This window comes from Heterodontus francisci, chromosome 8, assembly GCF_036365525.1.
Source record: "Heterodontus francisci isolate sHetFra1 chromosome 8, sHetFra1.hap1, whole genome shotgun sequence".
Taxonomy (NCBI): Eukaryota; Metazoa; Chordata; class Chondrichthyes; order Heterodontiformes; family Heterodontidae; genus Heterodontus; species Heterodontus francisci.
In genome coordinates, this window is record NC_090378.1 from 58668982 (window position 1) to 58688380 (window position 19399).

Sequence of the window (19399 nt, forward strand, 5' to 3'; positions counted from 1 at the left end):
CTCGAGGGGCTGAATTGCCTACTCCTGCTCCTAGTTCTTGTGTTTTTATGATTTTTATTTATCAATTGAGTTTAAATTCCACCAGCTGCTGTGGTGGGATTTGAACCCCTGTCCCCAGGGAATTAGGCTCAGCTTCTGGATTACTAGTTACATTACCACTACACCACCCTCTTCCCTAGGTTGCACTTTGTGGGTATCTGAAAAAAAAAAGGTGCAAGGGTAAAATTATGATGCAGGGAAAGTAAGAAGTACATATTTACACCATCTGCAGTTTCTCAGTCAGCAAAGATTGTGGGATGAAGAGCCAATGGGATGTGAGAAGGAGGATTAGAAAGAAAAGACTTGCATTTATATAGCACTTTTCATGGCCTCTGAACATCTCAAAGCACTTTATAGCCAACCAAGTACTTTTGAAATGTGGTCACTGCTGTCATGTAGGAACTGTGGCAGCCAATTTGAACACAGCAAGAACAGATAATCTGTTTTTATGATGTTGATTGAGGGATAAATATTGGCCAGAACACCGGAGATGACTCCACTGCTCTTCTTCGAAATATTGCCGGAGGATTTTTAATGTCTACCTGAGAAGGAAAACAGGGCCTTGGTTTAAAGTCTCATCCAAAAGACAGCACGTTTGACAGTGTAGCACTCCCTCAGTACTGCACTGAAGTATCAGCCTTCTGACTCAGAGGCAAAAGTGCTACCAACTGAGCCACGGCTGACACAGTATTAGATATGAGGACACAGTCATCTTCAATGGGTTAAGCTCTACTGGTGGCCACCGCCTCAGCAATAGCCCTTCCAATAATGGCCAGCCCATCTCTTCCATGGGGATTAAAACATACAGGTGCGCCTCTCCCCCTTCCAGTTAGTTTCTGCTGTTTCCAGCTTCTCCTGCAAGAGACAAAATTGTGTCAATGAGTGTCATGCTTGGGTTATGTGGCTGTCATGGTTGAATAACTGACGGTATGTGTAAGCTGTGAGATATGGGAGTTTGCAGCAGTGCTAAAAGGGTGAGAGGGATATGTAACATAGTAATGTTACGTAACCAGTGATTGCTGGTAGATGAGTGATGGGGGTGTGGTGATTTGAGCATTGGCTAAGGCTACGGGTTCAGTTGGCAGGATATGACATTTGAAGCTGCATTCACCGACCTTCACCACTCGTATAAGGTCATTAAACATTTTGCTACACTGCATCCAGGACCCCTGGACTAAACTCCTGGCATTGATCTCCACAGCTAATTGCTTCTACCGCCTTCTCACTGTGGCCGGAATTTCACGTGCCACCCCTCCCCACCCCCACAGGAGCGGGCTGGTGGCGGGGATGGGGTAGGGGTCGTAAAAGTGAGTGGGAGGTGGGGAATGCTGTTCCCAATGCCTTCGCGCCCCTGCTGCAAATTTATGAGGAGCGGCGGTAGCGTGAAACGGCCCGCCCGCCCCAGGCCAATCAAGGCCCTTAAGTGGCCAAATAACTGCCACTTCAGGGCCTCCTCCCACCACCGCTGGTATTTTACCAGCAGTCGGCGAGTGGCTGAGGTCCCCAAGAGGATACCAACTGAAATCTGGCAGCCTCCTTGTGGGCTGGGGGCTCCTGATCGGGTATCCTGTGCCCCACAAGGACGGCTCCCCGCCCACAGCCCAACTGTCCCCACTACACTACACTACAGTACACTCCCCTCTCCCCTCCACCCCCCAACCGAGCTCCCTTGACTCGCCGTTGCCTGGCCGATTGTCCCCAGCGAGGGTCCAGAGACTTACCTTTTTTCTGGGTTGGCGTCCCTCTTGCTGCTGTGGCTGGGTGCAGTGCCAGCATAGGCCACTGCTCCCAATGGCACTGCTGGGACTGTGAGCTGCCGGCCCACTGATTGGCCAGCAGCTCTTGGAGGAGGGACTTACTGCCTCAGAGGGATGGAAGTCCCGCCCAAGGCCAATTAAGGGCCTGGGCCACATAAAATCCTGGCGTGGCTCCCAGGCCCGGCGCAGGCAGGCTTGCCCCCCGACTTTTTAGCCGGTGTGCGGGGGCCTCCTGCCCAACGTAAAATTCCGGCCCAATGTTTCTGGAGGCCCTCCTGCACCCTTGTGAATGCAGGACATCTCTTCTCCTTTCCACCTCCTCCACCAAGACCTCCAGTGCAGCATCAGAAAACCTTAGTGCATGCTCTCTTCCATGGTCAGCACTATTCTGAATTATGTCAGCACCCCCAGCAGCCACATTGCATCTTTCCTTCAAGAGGTGCAGGCTAGCTTTAAGTAACAAAATGGGGCCTCCCGCCAATGCATGCAGCCAATGATAAAACGCTTAGCACTGGCTGCATGCAGCATTCATGATAATGAGCAGGCAGCACACCACAGGCTTAGGATAATCACACATTGCAATCCCACACCCATTTCTGGGGTCTATCCAATATAGCACACATATGTTAAACTTATTCCATGTGATGAGCTACAAGTTCTAGGTACATCAATATTGAGAGCTACTGACTGGAAGGACAAACCCTCTGTCAGGGTGAAAAAATGATTGGTGGGTGGGGTTGAAGGGTGGGGGGAAGGGAAGGGGGGATAGCCTATTACACCTGGCTACTTTTGTATACCACTTAATGCTAGTGGCTGGATTCAGTGCACCAGCAGTAGAGGCATGGGGCACTTGTCCTCTTTGTTATGGATAATGCATGCTGCGAAGTGACCCAGAAAATACAGGGAGAGAAAAATGTTGCATTCAGAGAATTTTGGGCATTTTGTCTTCTGCAATCCTGGTACCAAGTACATACCTGTTAGTGTCAGTAGAATCACTGCAGCTATGCTCAGTGACGTTCTGATGCGTGATACATAAATAGATAGATTGCAAAGCTGGTGCATAGGTAGGATGAATCTCAATGTGCAACATACAGCAAGAGCATTCTTAATGGTGGTATGCAGCAAACGGGGTCTGAATAGTGATACACAATGAGAAGGATGCCAACAGTAGTATGGAATGAGAGGATCCTAAAGGTAGTATACAACTAGAGAGTGGACCCGGCAGTTGTATGTAGTTGGCGATATCCCAGTGGGTGGGTTTAAGAGGGATTCCAATGGTGGTACACTGCAAGATAGATCCCAAAGCTAGAAACACAGAAAATAGGGATTCCAATGGTAGTATGTAGTGCAAGAAACCTCACTGCTGGTGCACACAATGAAAGATCTGAACAGTTGTGTAATGAGAGAGTAGCATGTAGTTAGAGGGATCCTAATGGTGTTGCACATCAAGAGAGATACTGGTAAACAACATTATAATGGGAATACACTACAAATGGCACATCAGTGGTGGAATGGGGAAACGCAAAGGTAACATCCTGACCATAATGAGATTCACATTGTGGCACAGAGCAAGAAATTATACAAAATAAAATCCACTAATAAAGCAGTTTTCTTAAAATATTTAATGGCTCAGATTATGCTCGAATGGGGCATCTTGCAACATGCTCCGTTAGTTAAGACTTGGTTGTACACATCTAACTTTACAAAAATTTTGCCCACAAAATTGCTGGAAGTACAAGCCAACAGCAGCACAGCGGGGACAACAGGCAATTGACAATGTTAATCCTTAACAAAGGGATTAAAGGATTGAGAAGTAAACAGAGGAATGGACTCAGAAGTAGGATGAATTAGAGTAGGTGAATCCAATGTCAAACCAGGTACAGAAACAGAAATAAAGAGAGAGAAAGAAAGATTGGATTAAGAGATAAACAGAAAAAGTAAGAAAAAAAAATTAAGAAAAAGACGTGACAATTTTAAAACCTCGAACAATTCACAACCTAAAGGAATGAAACTTCACACTTTTTATTTGTTTATTTTCTGGACAAAAGAGGTTGATTGCCAATCATTAATAATTATCATATTAAAGGGTACTTACCTCGTTAATTACTGGACTTAACTTTCTGTGGCAAGTTTCATGGGCAATGATGTGCAAATGCAGCAACTTCATGAAACATATGGGGCGGTTAAGGGCAAGGTGCCATTTTCACAAAGCCAACAGCAAAACAGCACAAATCACCAGCAACTTGTGGGAACTTGAAATTCACTGGGTAGCTCTTCCTTTTCATTTCCTCGCCGATTTGCACATTAATTATGATGGGCTTTGTTCACACACCATTATTTTTTCAGCAAATTCTGGCCCAATAACTCATTCAGAGGCCCAAATTCTCACTTAGCATTAAAGAGAATACACTGATACTGTAAGCCTGCATTTCCATTTGTGATGCTAACCTGTTTTGGAACAAATTGTATGGCGTTCTTCAAACGAAGGAGACACAGGGCGAGCGTAATTAATAAGAATTTCAGAAAAATTCTAAAATGGTTCCCAATATTTCACAGAAGCAAAACTCAATGAAATATTAACAATCAAAAGATGGCACTATACCGAGAGTTCATGAATCACCATGCATGATTAATGAAAGGGTTGTTGAAAAAGAACCAAGAATTAGCATACTAAGACCTGTGGCCTGTGCAGCATTCTTTAAAGAGATCTGGGTAGCATTTAATCTGCATAATGGTCTAAATTTGGCATGTAATTCAGATTCATAGTAAAACAGGAGCCTGATAATGAACACCTTTAGTACCACTATCAAAAATCATTATGTGGCACATTACTTGAATGTATTTTTAGGGGTAGTGGAGAAATTCGTGAGTAAAAATGAAGGGACTGATCTAAATTCTGGAGTCTTATCAGATAAGACTGTGCAAACAGAATTTACATGTGATATTGTTTTTTGACAGTCATGGTATGTTGCTTTAAACACTCAGTTGTAGCATCCTCTTCACCTCAGGTCATCCAAAAGGTAAAGTCCAGTTTCCAATGACTGAAACTCCTATAGACATTTGTCTCAGATTATTTTGTAACATCTACTTCATCATACCCATTTCAAACAATCTAAGGCTTTATCTTGGAGAATATTTTATTTTCACTTTACAATAATTACCTTTTAGTAACTGCACTCTCAAAGGTTACTTCATGATTCAGTATAAATCCTTTAATTACCTGCTCGAGGACGTGCTGGGCAAAGACCTCCTCATGGCCCCAGGGCTCATGCTATAATATGAAGATCCCTCCAAATCTGAGAGGGAGAAATTCGGGCCTGATCCGGCAGCTATTGGTGCTGGAAGATGTAAAGATAAAAACAAATATCATTTATTTTGAAAAGAAAAAAATTTGTGACTTTTCAGAAAACTACTAAAATTTACGATGGATTTGCGTTATATTACAGTAAGCTCACTTTAGGCATCTTGCACTGGGCAGTCTTTTAATAAGAAAATGAATGACATCCTGTAAACGTGTGGCAACAGTAAGAAGTAGCATGACTGATTAGGACAGAATTTGACCTGGGATCAGGTCCATCACAATTCAGACACCTTACAGCGAGAAAGCTGATGCAGTGTGTGCAATAATGCACCAGGAAAAATAGCCACATCACAGTCCCATTGACTTCAAAGAAAATCAATCATAGCTGCAATCTCAAATGCCTAAGCTTAAGGTCTTACCTATTGCTTCTTTAGGCCTGAATAGTAAGGACATTTGCTTTTAAAGACATTAATCACTTTTATATTAAAATGACAGTATTCTTTTTGTTGCTTAGCATTGTCCCGAATTAAAAACTGCCAAAGACAAAAGCTATATGACAATCATATTACTCATTCCAACTTCGTAAAAATAATTTTATAAATCTTATGTGAATAAAATAAAGCAAATAAAGGCAAGATTTGAACAATAATTGTGCAAAGGTCTAAAATAATCTTTTCATAAGTTAAAAAGGGACTCAACATAATTAAGACTACCTTCATTGCGAAAGAACTCAAGCATTGGGCTGCCTTACTGAAGTATCGTATCATAATATGCCTGGACTAATAATATTTGAGAACTGACATAAATCAAGAAATAGGGCACTTTTAAAGTACATAGTTTACATGTAATAAAATCATATGGTTTTATCAATCCTTTAAAGCATAGTGTTATGATCAGGTGAGAAAGAGGTCTAGGGTTCCCTTTCAGCCTTCACCTCGTCTTACTAGTCCCCCTTGGTGAATCCTTGTTCACCACTTTCCAATTATAAGGCAAAGAAACCAGCACAAACAGGCTTTCTTAGGTTTAAAGAAGAAAAGTTGAAATTTATTAAACTTAATTAAACTAATTCGGTTAATGCCTATGGATAAATGCTGCGTCCACGCTAGCATGCATACGCGATACACACGTGTAAGAGACAGAAAAGAGCAGGAGAAAGATAAAATGGAGAGGTTTGAGTCATATCTGAAGAGTTGTTGTTACGGTTCTTCGAGCTCACTGTAGAGTCCTTGATTGTAGGTAGATCTTGCTTTTCGTTGGGGCCCAGTATTCTTCTTAAACCTTGTTCACTGTAGGAGATTTTTCTCTCGGGGTTCATTAGAACATTAGAACATTACAGCGCAGTACAGGCCCTTCGGCCCTCGATGTTGCGCCGACCATCTGACCTACACTATTCCATTTTCATCCATATGTCTATCCTCTTTCTTTTGGGCCTCCTTATCTCGAGAGACAATGGATACGCGCCTGGAGGTGGTCAGTGGTTTGTGAAGCAGCGCCTGGAGTGGCTATAAAGGCCAATTCTGGAGTGACAGGCTCTTCCACAGGTGCTGCAGAGAAATTTGTTTGTTGGGGCTGTTGCACAGTTGGCTCTCCCCTTGCGCCTCTGTCTTTTTTCCTGCCAACTACTAAGTCTCTTCGACTCGCCACAATTTAGCCCTGTCTTTATGGCTGCCCGCCAGCTCTGGCGAATGCTGGCAACTGACTCCCACGACTTGTGATCAATGTCACACGATTTCATGTCGCGTTTGCAGACGTCTTTATAACGGAGACATGGACGGCCGGTGACCACTTAAATGCCCTTAAAGTTGGCGAGTCTACTACTGTTGCAGGCAGGGCGTTCCACGCCCCTACTACTCTCTGCGTAAAGAAACTACCTCTGACATCTGTCCTATATCTTTCACCCCTCAACTTAAAGCTATGTCCCCTCGTGTTTGCCATCATCATCCGAGGAAAAAGACTCTCACTATCCACCCTATCTAACCCTCTGATTATCTTGTATGTCTCTATTAAGTCACCTCTCCTCCTCCTTCTCTCTAACGAAAACAACCCCAAGTCCCTCAGCCTTTCCTCGTAAGACCTTCCTTCCATACCAGGCAACATCCTAGTAAATCTCCTCTGCACCCTTTCCAAAGCTTCCACATCCTTCCTATAATGCGGTGACCAGAACTGCACGCAATACTCAAGGTGCGGCCTCACCAGAGTTTTGTACAGCTGCATCATGACCTCGTGGCTCCGAAACTCGATCCCCCTACTAATAAAAGCTAACACACCATATGCCTTCTTAACAGCCCTATTAACCTGGGTAGCAACTTTCAGGGATTTATGTACCTGGACACCAAGATCTCTCTGCTCATCTACACTACCAAGAATCTTCCCATTAGCCCAGTACTCTGCATTGCTGTTACTCCTTCCAAAGTGAATCACCTCACACTTCTCCACATTAAACTCCATTTGCCATCTCTCAGCCCAGCTCTGCAGCCTATCTATGCACATTCATGTGTCTTCAATGGATTCAGAGGCTTGTGAGAAAGAGATGGGAGCAAACAGGAGAGATATCTTCTCAGTCCAGGAGCAAACAGCTTTCTGCCCAAACTGTTTGCACAAATTCAAAAAACTCAGGTTGCTCAGCAGGTTAGTCATGTGACTAGCTGGTTGGACCATGTCCGTTTGTGTATTCGGCCATCTTAGCAGTTAACCTGGAATGCGAGCTCTCCCCCACCTTCAACGTCTGGTGATCAAAAGTCCATTGTGGGTTGAATGTCACAGAATGGCTGCTTTGTCCTTCCAAACACCTTCTGTTAATATGCAACTGTCTTTTCCAGCCAAGGCTGATCTATTCAACAAGTCCTCCCCTCACTCCAGTAACAGTTTAAAATCAATGCTCATGACAAAATTAATGTGCCTCCTTCTTGGCAGGTGGGGGCCTAGCATGACAATAGCTTCATAATTGTGTTTAAAAACAAATTCGCAACAAATACTTATATGATAGCTATTCATATTCGAATTCTAACTTTATCACAAATTCCTTTTTAGTTTTAAATCAGAATAATGTGCATTTTACCAATCTTGGACTGCACAGTAAACATGCACTGTATCCCATGCAGCATATATAGTGCACCTTAAACATTACAAGCACTTCAAACACGATGACAAGGTTTTCTGTTTCTACACTCCCCAGTCCATAAACTTGTTGCCCAGTATAATGCATGGGCAGAAAATAGCAGGCTGGTGAGTACAGAAGCAGAAATCTTGACTGGTGTGTATGTACATACGTTATAATAAGGACATACATATATATAAGCACCTGATCAGATTCTCAGAAACACACCTGCCCACCTTCCAAACTGTGCTCACAGTTATATTAAGGAACTGCCAGTGAGGCTTAGACAAGGTTGCAGGTAGTGGTCAGAGCAACCTCCTACTTAATGTTTACCTTTTTTTTGCTGGAAGAAAACTGGCTTTGTCTCAATCATGGCAATTAGGCCCTAAATATGGCAATGGAGTTTTGCTGCAGACCAGTAAAGGAAAAATCATGCTAAAGATATTAGAATACAACTAATTACTGCTCCATGACATAAATAAACATTTTGGAATCTAGTTTGCTTTCCTTTCCAATTTCAACTTAAAATTAAGCTGCCTTTATTCTTTTTCAAGTTCAGAGTTATTGATCCACACCTCCTACAAACAGATACACATATGCACACTCCTCCCCCTGCACGAGGACCACTAATGCCTCCATGACCCAGGAAAGTAGGCAGCCATTTTACACCTAGAAATCTGCTGCTGTTGTTCTTAAGCTGACCACTGGAAGGCAAAGGAGATTGGCATTGAATGATTCAGTCTCAAGACTTTTCCCTCCTTCACTTTGCACAAGTATCTGACCTCCACTCTTTCACATCATGTCCAAAGACATCAATTAGTCATGCAAGGAATTGTGGGTAAAACTTCACATTCTAACATTCTACATCATTTTACCCAGGCGTATCAACTTGCTGTGCAACTGCACTGTCATGACAGTTTATATCACCAGTATGTAAAGAAACATTAAAAAGTGGAAGTGTTTTCAGAAAAATCTTGACTAATGCAGGAGCCACCTTGTACAGCAGTTGGTCAATTAACAGTCAAAGAGTGACAAACAAAAGAAAACTGTTCCCCGCAGCTGTTCATATTAAACTCCTTAGAAAGTCAAGAAAGATTTTTTAAAAAACAACCTTTAGGAAGCAGATTGTTTCAAGGTTGACCTTTTGTGGCTTCACAAGTTTTCTCCTCAGGTGCTAAAGCTGTAAAATATTTGACAAATGGCCACTTTTCCACCGTAAAATAAATGTATACTAATTAAAATTGACAGGATTACTTTGGTTTGGTAACTTAACCCCTTCAGACGAGGAATTTCTTTACAACTTCCATTATAAAAATCTTAAATTATCTTAAATTAAAGATCATTGCATGTATTTTGATACAGTTTACTGAAATATTGCAAGGTTTGATCAGTTTTATCTCATATTGCACCGTTGTTCTCAATGCCAGCTACTCTTTTCTCTGTAGACTTCCTAACTACACTACATTAGACACTGCCGCAAGCTGCCAGAACTGCCAAGCAGAGATAGGGATCCTTACTGCATTGAAATCAAGACTCATTACACGTTTGTACGCTAACTCTCTCCTTCCCAGGACCTCAAAACTGTGGAATTCAATCAGTGCTCCTACAATTTACAAGTTTTAAAATCCAAAGTTGTCATTACCTAACCACTAATACATATTTTATTTCGTCTTCCCTCCTACTCTTTTCAAATTTACCAATTACCTGCATTACGGGCCTCGGGCCACTCCAAATAAAAGAAGCCTCTTAAAGCCAATTTAGATCCATCATTAATTCATGACAATTGATTGAGTAGTCTGCCAATTCAATGTTTGTGCTCTAACTTAAACAACCTAAAGTTACTGTAGAAGGATAACTATATCTTACAAATAGTCTAAACCAATTGCTGATCAGTGCTGAGTTAGATGATCTAAGATGAGACAGCAATTGGGATAGAATAACCCCAACACCTCAGGGCTAGAGACAGGAGAGAACATTTAGTTCAGGTTTCACTCCTGATTGCTATTTAGTGGTTCGCGATATGAAGTGCCTGTGCACAGATATCAGGTGAGGAAAAGACTGGGTCAATGAAAATGTTCTCTGTGCTGAAACAGTCTGCTGACATTCAATAATTGTGCTCACAACATGAAGCAAGGTGGCTGACAGTGCCTGTGTAACCACATGTGAGCAAGAATCAATATTTTTTTAAAAAGCGGGGTGAAGAAAACTGGGACAGAAAAATCCAAATTGGTAGGCATCATGCAAGTTAATGCACTGATACTACGGTGTTAGCAGCTGCTTTTCTGCACATACGGAGTAAGCAATCTCAGCTGGGCTGTTAGGAGAGAGTGGCAAGAGTATACATTCTATAATCTGAATAAGATCCCCACCACCCCTGACCAAGTGTTTTACTGTGATGTGCAGTCATTTATTCATTTTGTAATCACTGCACTGCAGTACAAGATCAATTTCTGGCCTGAAGAAGAATGTTTGCAACCCATTTCTAAAATTACTGGTAGCTATTGACCAAACAATTATCTTGAGTTCCATTTACTAACACAATAAACCACCAACTTCATGGAGATTTTTGTGCAGCTCTAATAGGTTATTGATTGAGCGAGGTTCAGTAGAATGGGGATGTATTGCAAAATCAAAGCCTGAAGTAAAGTCACTGCAAAGCACCTATGCTATAGACTCAAATAGATAACCATTTCATTTTTCAAGTAACATTAACAGAATTAAAAACTAGCTGGGCTCCCTTGGTGGTGCACACAAGTAGTGTAGGAAATGCCTTAACAGGAGGTGGTGATCCAATCTCATCCAGCAGAGGGAAGGAGGAAACATACCTGTGTGTGGAAGGAAACCTGGGAGCAGAATTTCTGCTTCGGCTGCAATCGACGATCCAGGTACAAATTGTGCTCAAAATTTCACTAGTTTTGAGAAGTGTGTTTTTTTCCCCCTTGAGTTTTTACTAAAACTCATTTGCATATCACAGAATGTTACACAAGCCAAGCACCAGTGCAATTGGGCAGCATTTTAAAATGTACCCTTTTTGAATAAAAATGTTTATAAAATTATTCCTTGAGCTATTTAAGAGTGGTAACTTGTGCAATTTGATCAATACAGCTGAAAGAGTTTATCAAAAAAGATATGCATTTATAATTAGTGTTCCAGCACCTGTTAGTAACCCGATTCTTAAATTACAGAAAATTAATTTTTTTAAAATATCCCAAACCATTTGTTAGTTATATTGGGTACTGGTCCTGGTGCCCAAAGGAACCAAATTAACATTTACAGACTCCTCATAGGCCTGCAAACGAGTGCAATTGGAGGAAACTCCAAATGGCAATCAACGGTGAGGGCCTGGCCAGTTTTGTGGGCAGGGCCTGATTCTAGCATGATATTTTTTAAACTAGCACAAAAGATCGCAGATACTCCATTTGTACTGAAGATAATTTGTGCTTAAAATTCCACATGGTCATGCCAATTTCAAGCAAATTGTGCCAAAAAACAGCACAACCAAGTGGGAACTCTATCTAAATTTTAATGATTTAACACTGGACACCTCAGAGATGTAACAATGGCACAATAGCAGAACATGTAGCAATGGAAACCTCTAACACTGCACCACCTAAAGGTTTAACAGACAATGTAGTTAAACTTTTACATTGAAAGAAGTCATTGACAGGGATGGACATAGGGATTTTCTATACATTTTGAAATGGAACACTGTTATTAACCTATCAATTTTAATAATTGATAGACACACAAATAATTGTAGTCTCTGAGATGTTTCCCCATTCTAACGTGCACCAAGTCCTGTTCTCCATCCTGCTTTCACTGATCTGCATCAACTCACAGTCACCGAATGCCGCAATTTTAAAATTTTCATCCTCGTGTTCAAATCCCATCATGTCCTTGCCCCTCCCTATCTCTGTGGACTCCTCCAGCCTACAATCCTCCAATTCTGGTCTCTTGGACACCCTCCAAGCTCTGGAATTTCCAAATCTCTCCGCCTCTACCTCTCTCCTCCTTTAAGATGCAGCTTAATACCTACTTAATTTACCAAGCGTTCGGTAACATGTTCTAATGCCTCTTTCTTTGGCTCGGTGTTTTTTGTTGTCTGATTATGCTCTTGTGAAGCACCTTAGGACATTTTACTACATTAAAGGTAATATATAAATACAAGTTGTTGTCAAGAAGTAAAAAAAATCCCAAGACTGTTTACTGAATTTTCTTGTAGTTTCGGCACTTCTTTTAATATAAGCTATTTCTAAGAACTGCACAATAGCCCAGAATATAATTTCAAAATTCTGAGTGATGTCTTTGCTGAAGGACAGAACACAGTTACACTCCTGTACATCCAGCATTAAAGACTTAAAGATCAGGCACAGTAGGGCTATCCATCTCCAAAGTTTTCCTTGCACTGTCCTAACACTGTATGATCCAACTCTAGTGTCCATAAAGCACCTTCTACAGTAATAGCAATTCAACAATGAATGCTAAATGACACTAATTTATGCCTGGAATTTCCTCGCAGTTTCTCCCGCTCCAATGCCATAACTTTGCTGGAGGCTCAGAGGAAACCCTGTTTATGACATGAGGAAATTCTGGCCTTTAGTCTCTGTTTAGGACAATAAAGTTTTAAATGCGCAAACCTGAACTAAGTTCACACTGTCCAAAATGACAGTAAAACATCAATTTGCAAACGGAAGTGACTTTCATTCAATAACCTGCACCTAATTCAGACCCAGGCAAAACAAAAATCCATTATGCCATCATCTCCAATTGTCACAGAATCTAATAAAATCTCTGTGATCTTCCTTCCTGATTTAGGCTGCTGTGGTAATGAACTATATTTCATCAATTAAGTTATCTTGGGTAGCTGTGAGGGTAGTACAATTGGCATCAGTGTCCCTCAACTAGAGAATGGGGGGGGGGGGGGGGGCGGGGAAGGGCTCACCAAGATAGTTACACAATACAACAGCCTGCATTATATAGTGCATTTAATCTACACAAATGTACCAATACACTTCACAAAGGCATAGTCAGACAAACATGGACACCAAGTCAAAGAAGGATATTTTAGGAGGGGTGACTAAAAGCCTAGTCAAAGAGGTAGTTTTTAAGGAGGGTCTTCAAAGAGAGAGAAAGGTGAAGGTTTAAGAAGGGAATTCCAGAGCATAGGGTCTACCAGGTAAATTTAGGTACATATGATAAATGGCCACTTCAGCCAAGAGAGTGGAAAGAAAAGAATAGGAAATTGTACTTCTGAACTGTAGGGACTTGCATGGAAATTTGCTATATCAATGCTCAGACATTCAAATTAGTGCACAAAAATATTGATCAATGAAAACTAAATGATTTCTGCAAAAGAAAATAGAAGAGAAGGCATCCTCTGTTCACAGGCATTGTGTGAGTGAAAAAATATAAGCACAGCAGAATAATGAAAAGGTGCTTGGTCAGGCATGGCACTGTCGACTCATCAATGTCCTAAAATCTACTGGCCTGGAAGAGAAAGCTATCTGAATAGTCTAGACTCCAGACTAGGTATAAGATACATGCATATGAGTTGGTAACTTGATCATGAAGTGGATAAAGATCAAAAGTACAATGAACTGAGGATAAACATTTTAACCCTGTACAATATCTGTTCAGAAATAATTATGCATGAGGTGCTGATAAGATACAATATTAAAGAGACCACCGTCAGGGACAGGGTGCCTGACTGTGAGTGAGGCAGGTAAGGGGATTGAGAAGACAGAAGTGGAGGGGCCTCAGCCCTTGTAATTGTCCAACAGGTTTGAGGTTCTTTCAGCTTTTATGGATGAGAGCAAGGGCTGCAGGGTGGATGAGCAAACTGACCATGGCACTGTGGTACAGGAAGCCATTCAAGTGGGGGTGAGTAAATAGGAATGTAGTGGTAGTAGGAGACAGTATAGTCAGGGGTATAGACACAGTTGGGCTGGATTCTATGAGCCCGCCGCTGATCTTGGTGGCGAACTCAAAACACACCAAAGACTCGTCGCAATCTTAAGCATGGTGGTTCATTGAAATATTCGGGGGGGCCTGCTCCCCCAGTCACATGGTGGGGGCAGGCCGTCCATCCCGAGCAATGGCGTCAGCTGCCTGTGCTCAGGCGATAACGCCATTTTTAAAGGGCAGTCAGCCCTGCCAGCTTATTTAAATATTTAAAGACAAATTCAATAAAATTAAATAAATACACTTCTCTTGCCCCTCTCCCATCCCCCCAATAACAATTACATTAACTATTTGCCCTTCCCCCCAAAACACGTACCTTTAACATCTGACCTACCGGCCACAAACTGCACAAAGTTTAAAGTACAACCCTTCCCACCATCCCCTACACCTATGATGTTTATTTGACCTCATTTCCCCCCACATCCCGCACTGATAAACCTACCTTCTCCCCCCTCCCCACCAATGTAGCACTTTGTTTCCCCGGATGGGGATCCGAAGGCACGGGAGTTTTGGCCGCCGCACCGAAGATCGCGGCGGGCTCTCAAGATCTGTGGTAAGTATATGTAAAGGCATTAATTTTATTAATTTGAATATGGTGACACGGGTCCTGTTGCCAAGCAGCGGTGGGGGGGGGGGGGGGGGCGCGGTGCCGCCATGGTGTCTTGCTGCAGCTGGGAGGATCAGGCTGGGCCCTGCCGGCATCAAGGTCCATGGTGGGCCTCATCCGGAGCCATTTTCAGGCCGCTCCCCGCTCCACCACAGATCTCTAGGGCTGCTTAAAATCCAGGCCAGTTCTCTGTAGCCAAGATCAAGAGTCCAGAAGACTGTGTTCCCTGCCCGGTGCCAGGGTGCAGGACATCTGCTCAGGACTGGAGAGGACCTTGCAATAAGAGGAGGAGAATCCAGTTGTTGTGGTCCACGTGGGTATCAACGACATATATCGGACTTGGACAGAGAGGTCCTCAAAAGTAGCATGAGCAGCTAGGGGCTAAATTAAAAAGCAGATTCCATGAGGAATTTGGCATAGGGTAAATAAGATTAGAGTGATGAATGTGTGGCTCAAAGACTGGTGTGGGAGAAATGGGTTTCGATTCATGGGGCACTGGCACCAGTACTGGGGAAAGTGGGAGAGTCTTCACCTGAAGTGTGCTGGGACCGGTGTTCTGGCGAGTTGTATAATGAGGGCGGTAGAGACGGCTTTAAACTAAACAGTGGGGGTGGAAGGGATCATGTGTGAAGAGATGTGGTAAATCAAAGGAAACAACAAGGTAGCGATTTGGGTAATGATAATCAGAGGGTGGCAGGAAGGGACAGAGCGTACAAACTTAAAAGTGCACCAGCTGATAATGCCAGAGATTGCAGAAATGGTAAAAATAAAGTTAAAAGCTCTGTATCTGAATACACCCAGCCTTAATAACAAAATGAATGAATTGTTAGCACAGATACAAATAAATATGTATGATAGCCATTACAGAGACAGGTTGCAAGATGACCAAGGCTGGGACCTGAATATGAAAGGTATTTGACATTTTGAAAAGACAGGAAGCTAGGAAAAGGTGGTGGGGTAGCTCTGTTAAATAAGAATGTCATTAGTACAGTACCGAGAGATGACCTTAGCCCGAAAGAGCAAGATGTTGAATCAGTTTGGGTAGAGATAAGAAATAGGAAAGTTAAGAGGTCACTTTGGGAGTAGTGTATAGGCCCCCTAACAGTTTATACACTGTAGAACAGAGTATACAGAAAGAAATGTGGCATGTAAGAAAGGTACCGCAATAGTCATGGGTGACTTTAATCTACACATAGATTCGGTGAATCAGATTGGCAAAGGTTGCCTTAATAATGAGCTCATAGAGTGTATTCAGGACAATTTCTTAGAGCAGTACGTTCTAGAGTCAACCAGGGAGCAGACTAGTCTAGACCGGGTAATGTGCAATGAGACAGGAGTAATCAATAACCTCATGGTAAAGGAGCCGCTAGGCGACAGCAATCATAAGACAGAAATTCACGTTCAGTTTGAACGGGAGGTTTAAATTTGTGGATAAAGGGAACCCTGTAGATGTGAGTGATTTGGATTTTCAAAAGGCATTTAATAAGGTGCCACATCAAAGGTTACTACACAAGATAAGAACATAAGGTAACAGGAAGCAGAAAGTAGGGATAAGTGGGTCTTTTTTGAGTTGGCAAGCTGTAACTAGTGGAGTGCCACAGGGATCAGTGCTAGAGCCTCAACTATTTACAATGTATATCAATGACTTGGATGAAGGGACCGAATGTATGATAGCTAAATTTGCCGATGACACCAAGATAGGAAGAAAAGTAAGTTGTCATGAGGAGGTAAAGAGCCTACAAAGGGATATGGGATATAGATAGGTTAAGTTAGTGGGCAAAAATTTGGCAGATGGAGTATAATGTGGGAACATGTAAACTTGTCCACTTTGGCAGCAAGAATAGAAAAGCAGTATGCTATTTAAATGGACGAGATTGCAGAACTCAGTGGTACAGAGGGATCTGATGTCCTAGTACATGCACCACGAAAAATTAGTATGCAGGTACAGCAAGTGATTAGGAAGGCAAATGGAATGTTGCCGTTTATTACGAGTAGTGTGTCCAGTTTTGTTCTCCTTATTTTAAAAAGGATATAATTGCATTAGAAGCAGTTCAGAGAAGGTTCACTTGACTAATTCAGGGGATGAAGGACTTATGAAGAAAGGTTGAACAGAATGAGAGGTGATTATATTGAAACATATAGGATCCTAAGGGGACTTGATAGAGTGGATACCGGGAGAGTGTTTCCTCTGGAGAGTAAGACTAGAAGTAGGGGACACAGTTTAAGAATAATAAGTCTCCCTTTTAAGACGGAGATGAGGAGAAATTTTTCTCTCAGAGGGTTGTTAGGCTGTGGAATTCTCTTTCCCAGAAAGCAATGGAAGCCTGGTCACTGAATGTATTCAACGCTGATTTCGGTAGATGTTTGACAGACAAAGGAGTCAAGGGTTATGGGAGGCAGACATGAAAGTGGAGTTGAGACATCAAGCAGATCAGCCATGATCTTATCAAATTGATGAGCAGGCTCTAAGGACCGAACGGCCTACTCCTGCTCCTAAGTCCTATGTTCCTAACTAGTCTGATAGTGCCATCAATAAATGACAAAAAGTTGAAATAGAAGCTAAAAATCAACACCAAGAATGCAAAAACAGATGAAACTTTTGGAGCAACCAACAATTGAACATTTTAAGTAAATGAAATGCTACATTTGGTCAAGGCTTTATATGGATATGAAACTCATCCCTCCATGCTGCAACACTGAAAAGAATAAATGCATTTGAAATGTGGATATGTTACAGAACGCATGATGCTGACAAGCTGCTTAACTTAGTGAAACCAAAAAAAAGCTGCTGAGATAGCCCAAAGAAAGACCAGATACTCTGGAAATATCATTTGTGAATCGCAAGAAGTTAATATGTGTATTGATGAAGGGGAAAAAAAGAAATGTGCACGGAGCCACAATATCAAGGAATGGTCCAAAGTCAAGATGATGATTCTACAGCTGGCGTGGGATCAAGGGAGATTCACCATTAAGACTGCCATCCTCTGTTACAGAGATGGCATCTGAAGGAGATTTACCATTGTGAATGTGAATAGATAAGATTCTAAGCATGGGGTATTGAAATGTGTGAGAATTGAAATTTGCTCATTTGGATGTGAGTAGACTTTGCAGAAATATTTTGAATCACGCAGACTGGTGCTCATTGACCTCCTACTGCCAGTGTCCTCTTCTGGCGGTTAACAAGAAATGTGACCTGTTTACACTAAGGATAATTTTTAAAAAGAGCAAATCTTAAGATTTTCACCAGCAATAACAAGATGCCCAACTTGGATTAAAGCTTAGGCAGGACATCCCTTTGGACTTATGCAAGCAACACCCAGTGTTGACAGCTCTGTCAAGCACTGAAGAATTGTCCTGTTTTTAGCAGGTGGCCTCAAGTGTTTGACCAATTGTTAAGAATATCTTTTTCTTGGGGATTTTATCTTGATACATCAAGAATTTATTTCTTCCATGGTCCTATTAATAATATTTTTCCACTCTGCTTAGAATCTATTGTTACATATTGTACTTTTTGATCTTTAACTAAATAATTTGGGCCTTTTATGGAAACTTGTTCTACAACAAAGAACATATACAATATGGTATAGATGGAAACCATTTTTTGACTGACCCCATCATCTGGGCATGCTGACGGTTGAGTAACTTCCATGAGGTCTGACAGAAGCTGGTGAATTTCATGAGATACAACTGCTGAATACCATATGTGAGACTCAGCACAACACTGTCAAGTGTGAGATCTCATTAAAAATAAATCTGAAAAGACTATTGATTGAGTTGACCAACAATGCTGTTATCGATGGAAATGAAAGATTCAGTATGGTGGGAATTTGTTTGTAATGCTTCTGCATCTGGATTGTCATGATCAAAAACAATCGATGCACATTTATCTAACAAACAGGATGATGATTGGCCACTTTGAAGGACAACTACAAGCATTTGCTGACCTCTTGGCATTGATAAAGTTGGTTTCTGTCAATCAGAGATGGACTGTAGCATTCTGTAATAACCTTTACATTCAGTGGAGCATTCACTTAATACTAAAATATTAGTTCTTTATAATACAGTGGCAATTGTCTTTAACTGTTTAAACTTATGCATTAATATAATCTGTAGAAAAGAAACAAGATCACAAAATGTATTATCTTCTCTATTTTAAGAGAAATTACCTGAATTAAATGGTGTGGTGCAGCGTATAGGACCATTAGCACATGGTAGCTAAGAAATGGGAGCAGATAAACATGTTCTGTTCTTGACTGTGCTATGGAGAGACATTAAGTGGAGGGCAGCTATGTTCTCAGTTCCAAAATTGGAAAAATCATCACTGGACCACAATTTCACATCCCCATCAGCCATTTCAGAGTCACATGAGAAATAGTTTGCAAGCAGATCACCTGCCTATTCACTTGACTACAGAATGACTGTAAGTCAGGGAGATTGGAGTAACAAAGGATAAGACTGTGGTGAATCTTTTTTCCATTTTTTTTCAAACATACAATGCTTATGTAAATTCTCTCAAATGACAAAAAGTAATGCTACATTTCTCCATCTAAACAAAAAGTAGGTATACCGGCCACTTTTCTACAAAGACACTGCCCCCTTTACAGTTTCTGCTTTACTCAGCTCGTCATGTCAACATT

The 19399-nt window shown here is 41.7% G+C and overlaps 1 protein-coding gene across 10 annotated transcripts in view; it reads right to left on the reverse strand.

The window, feature by feature from the left end:
- The window catches only part of nfia (nuclear factor I/A), a 516334-nt gene that overhangs the window by 184336 nt on the left and 312599 nt on the right, over positions 1-19399 (reverse strand). For all 10 annotated transcript variants that reach the window (XM_068037192.1, XM_068037191.1, XM_068037196.1 and 7 more), the window contains one exon: positions 5017-5134. In XM_068037192.1, the coding sequence (XP_067893293.1) occupies positions 5017-5134 (118 nt within the window). The remainder of the gene's footprint in view (positions 1-5016; positions 5135-19399) is intronic.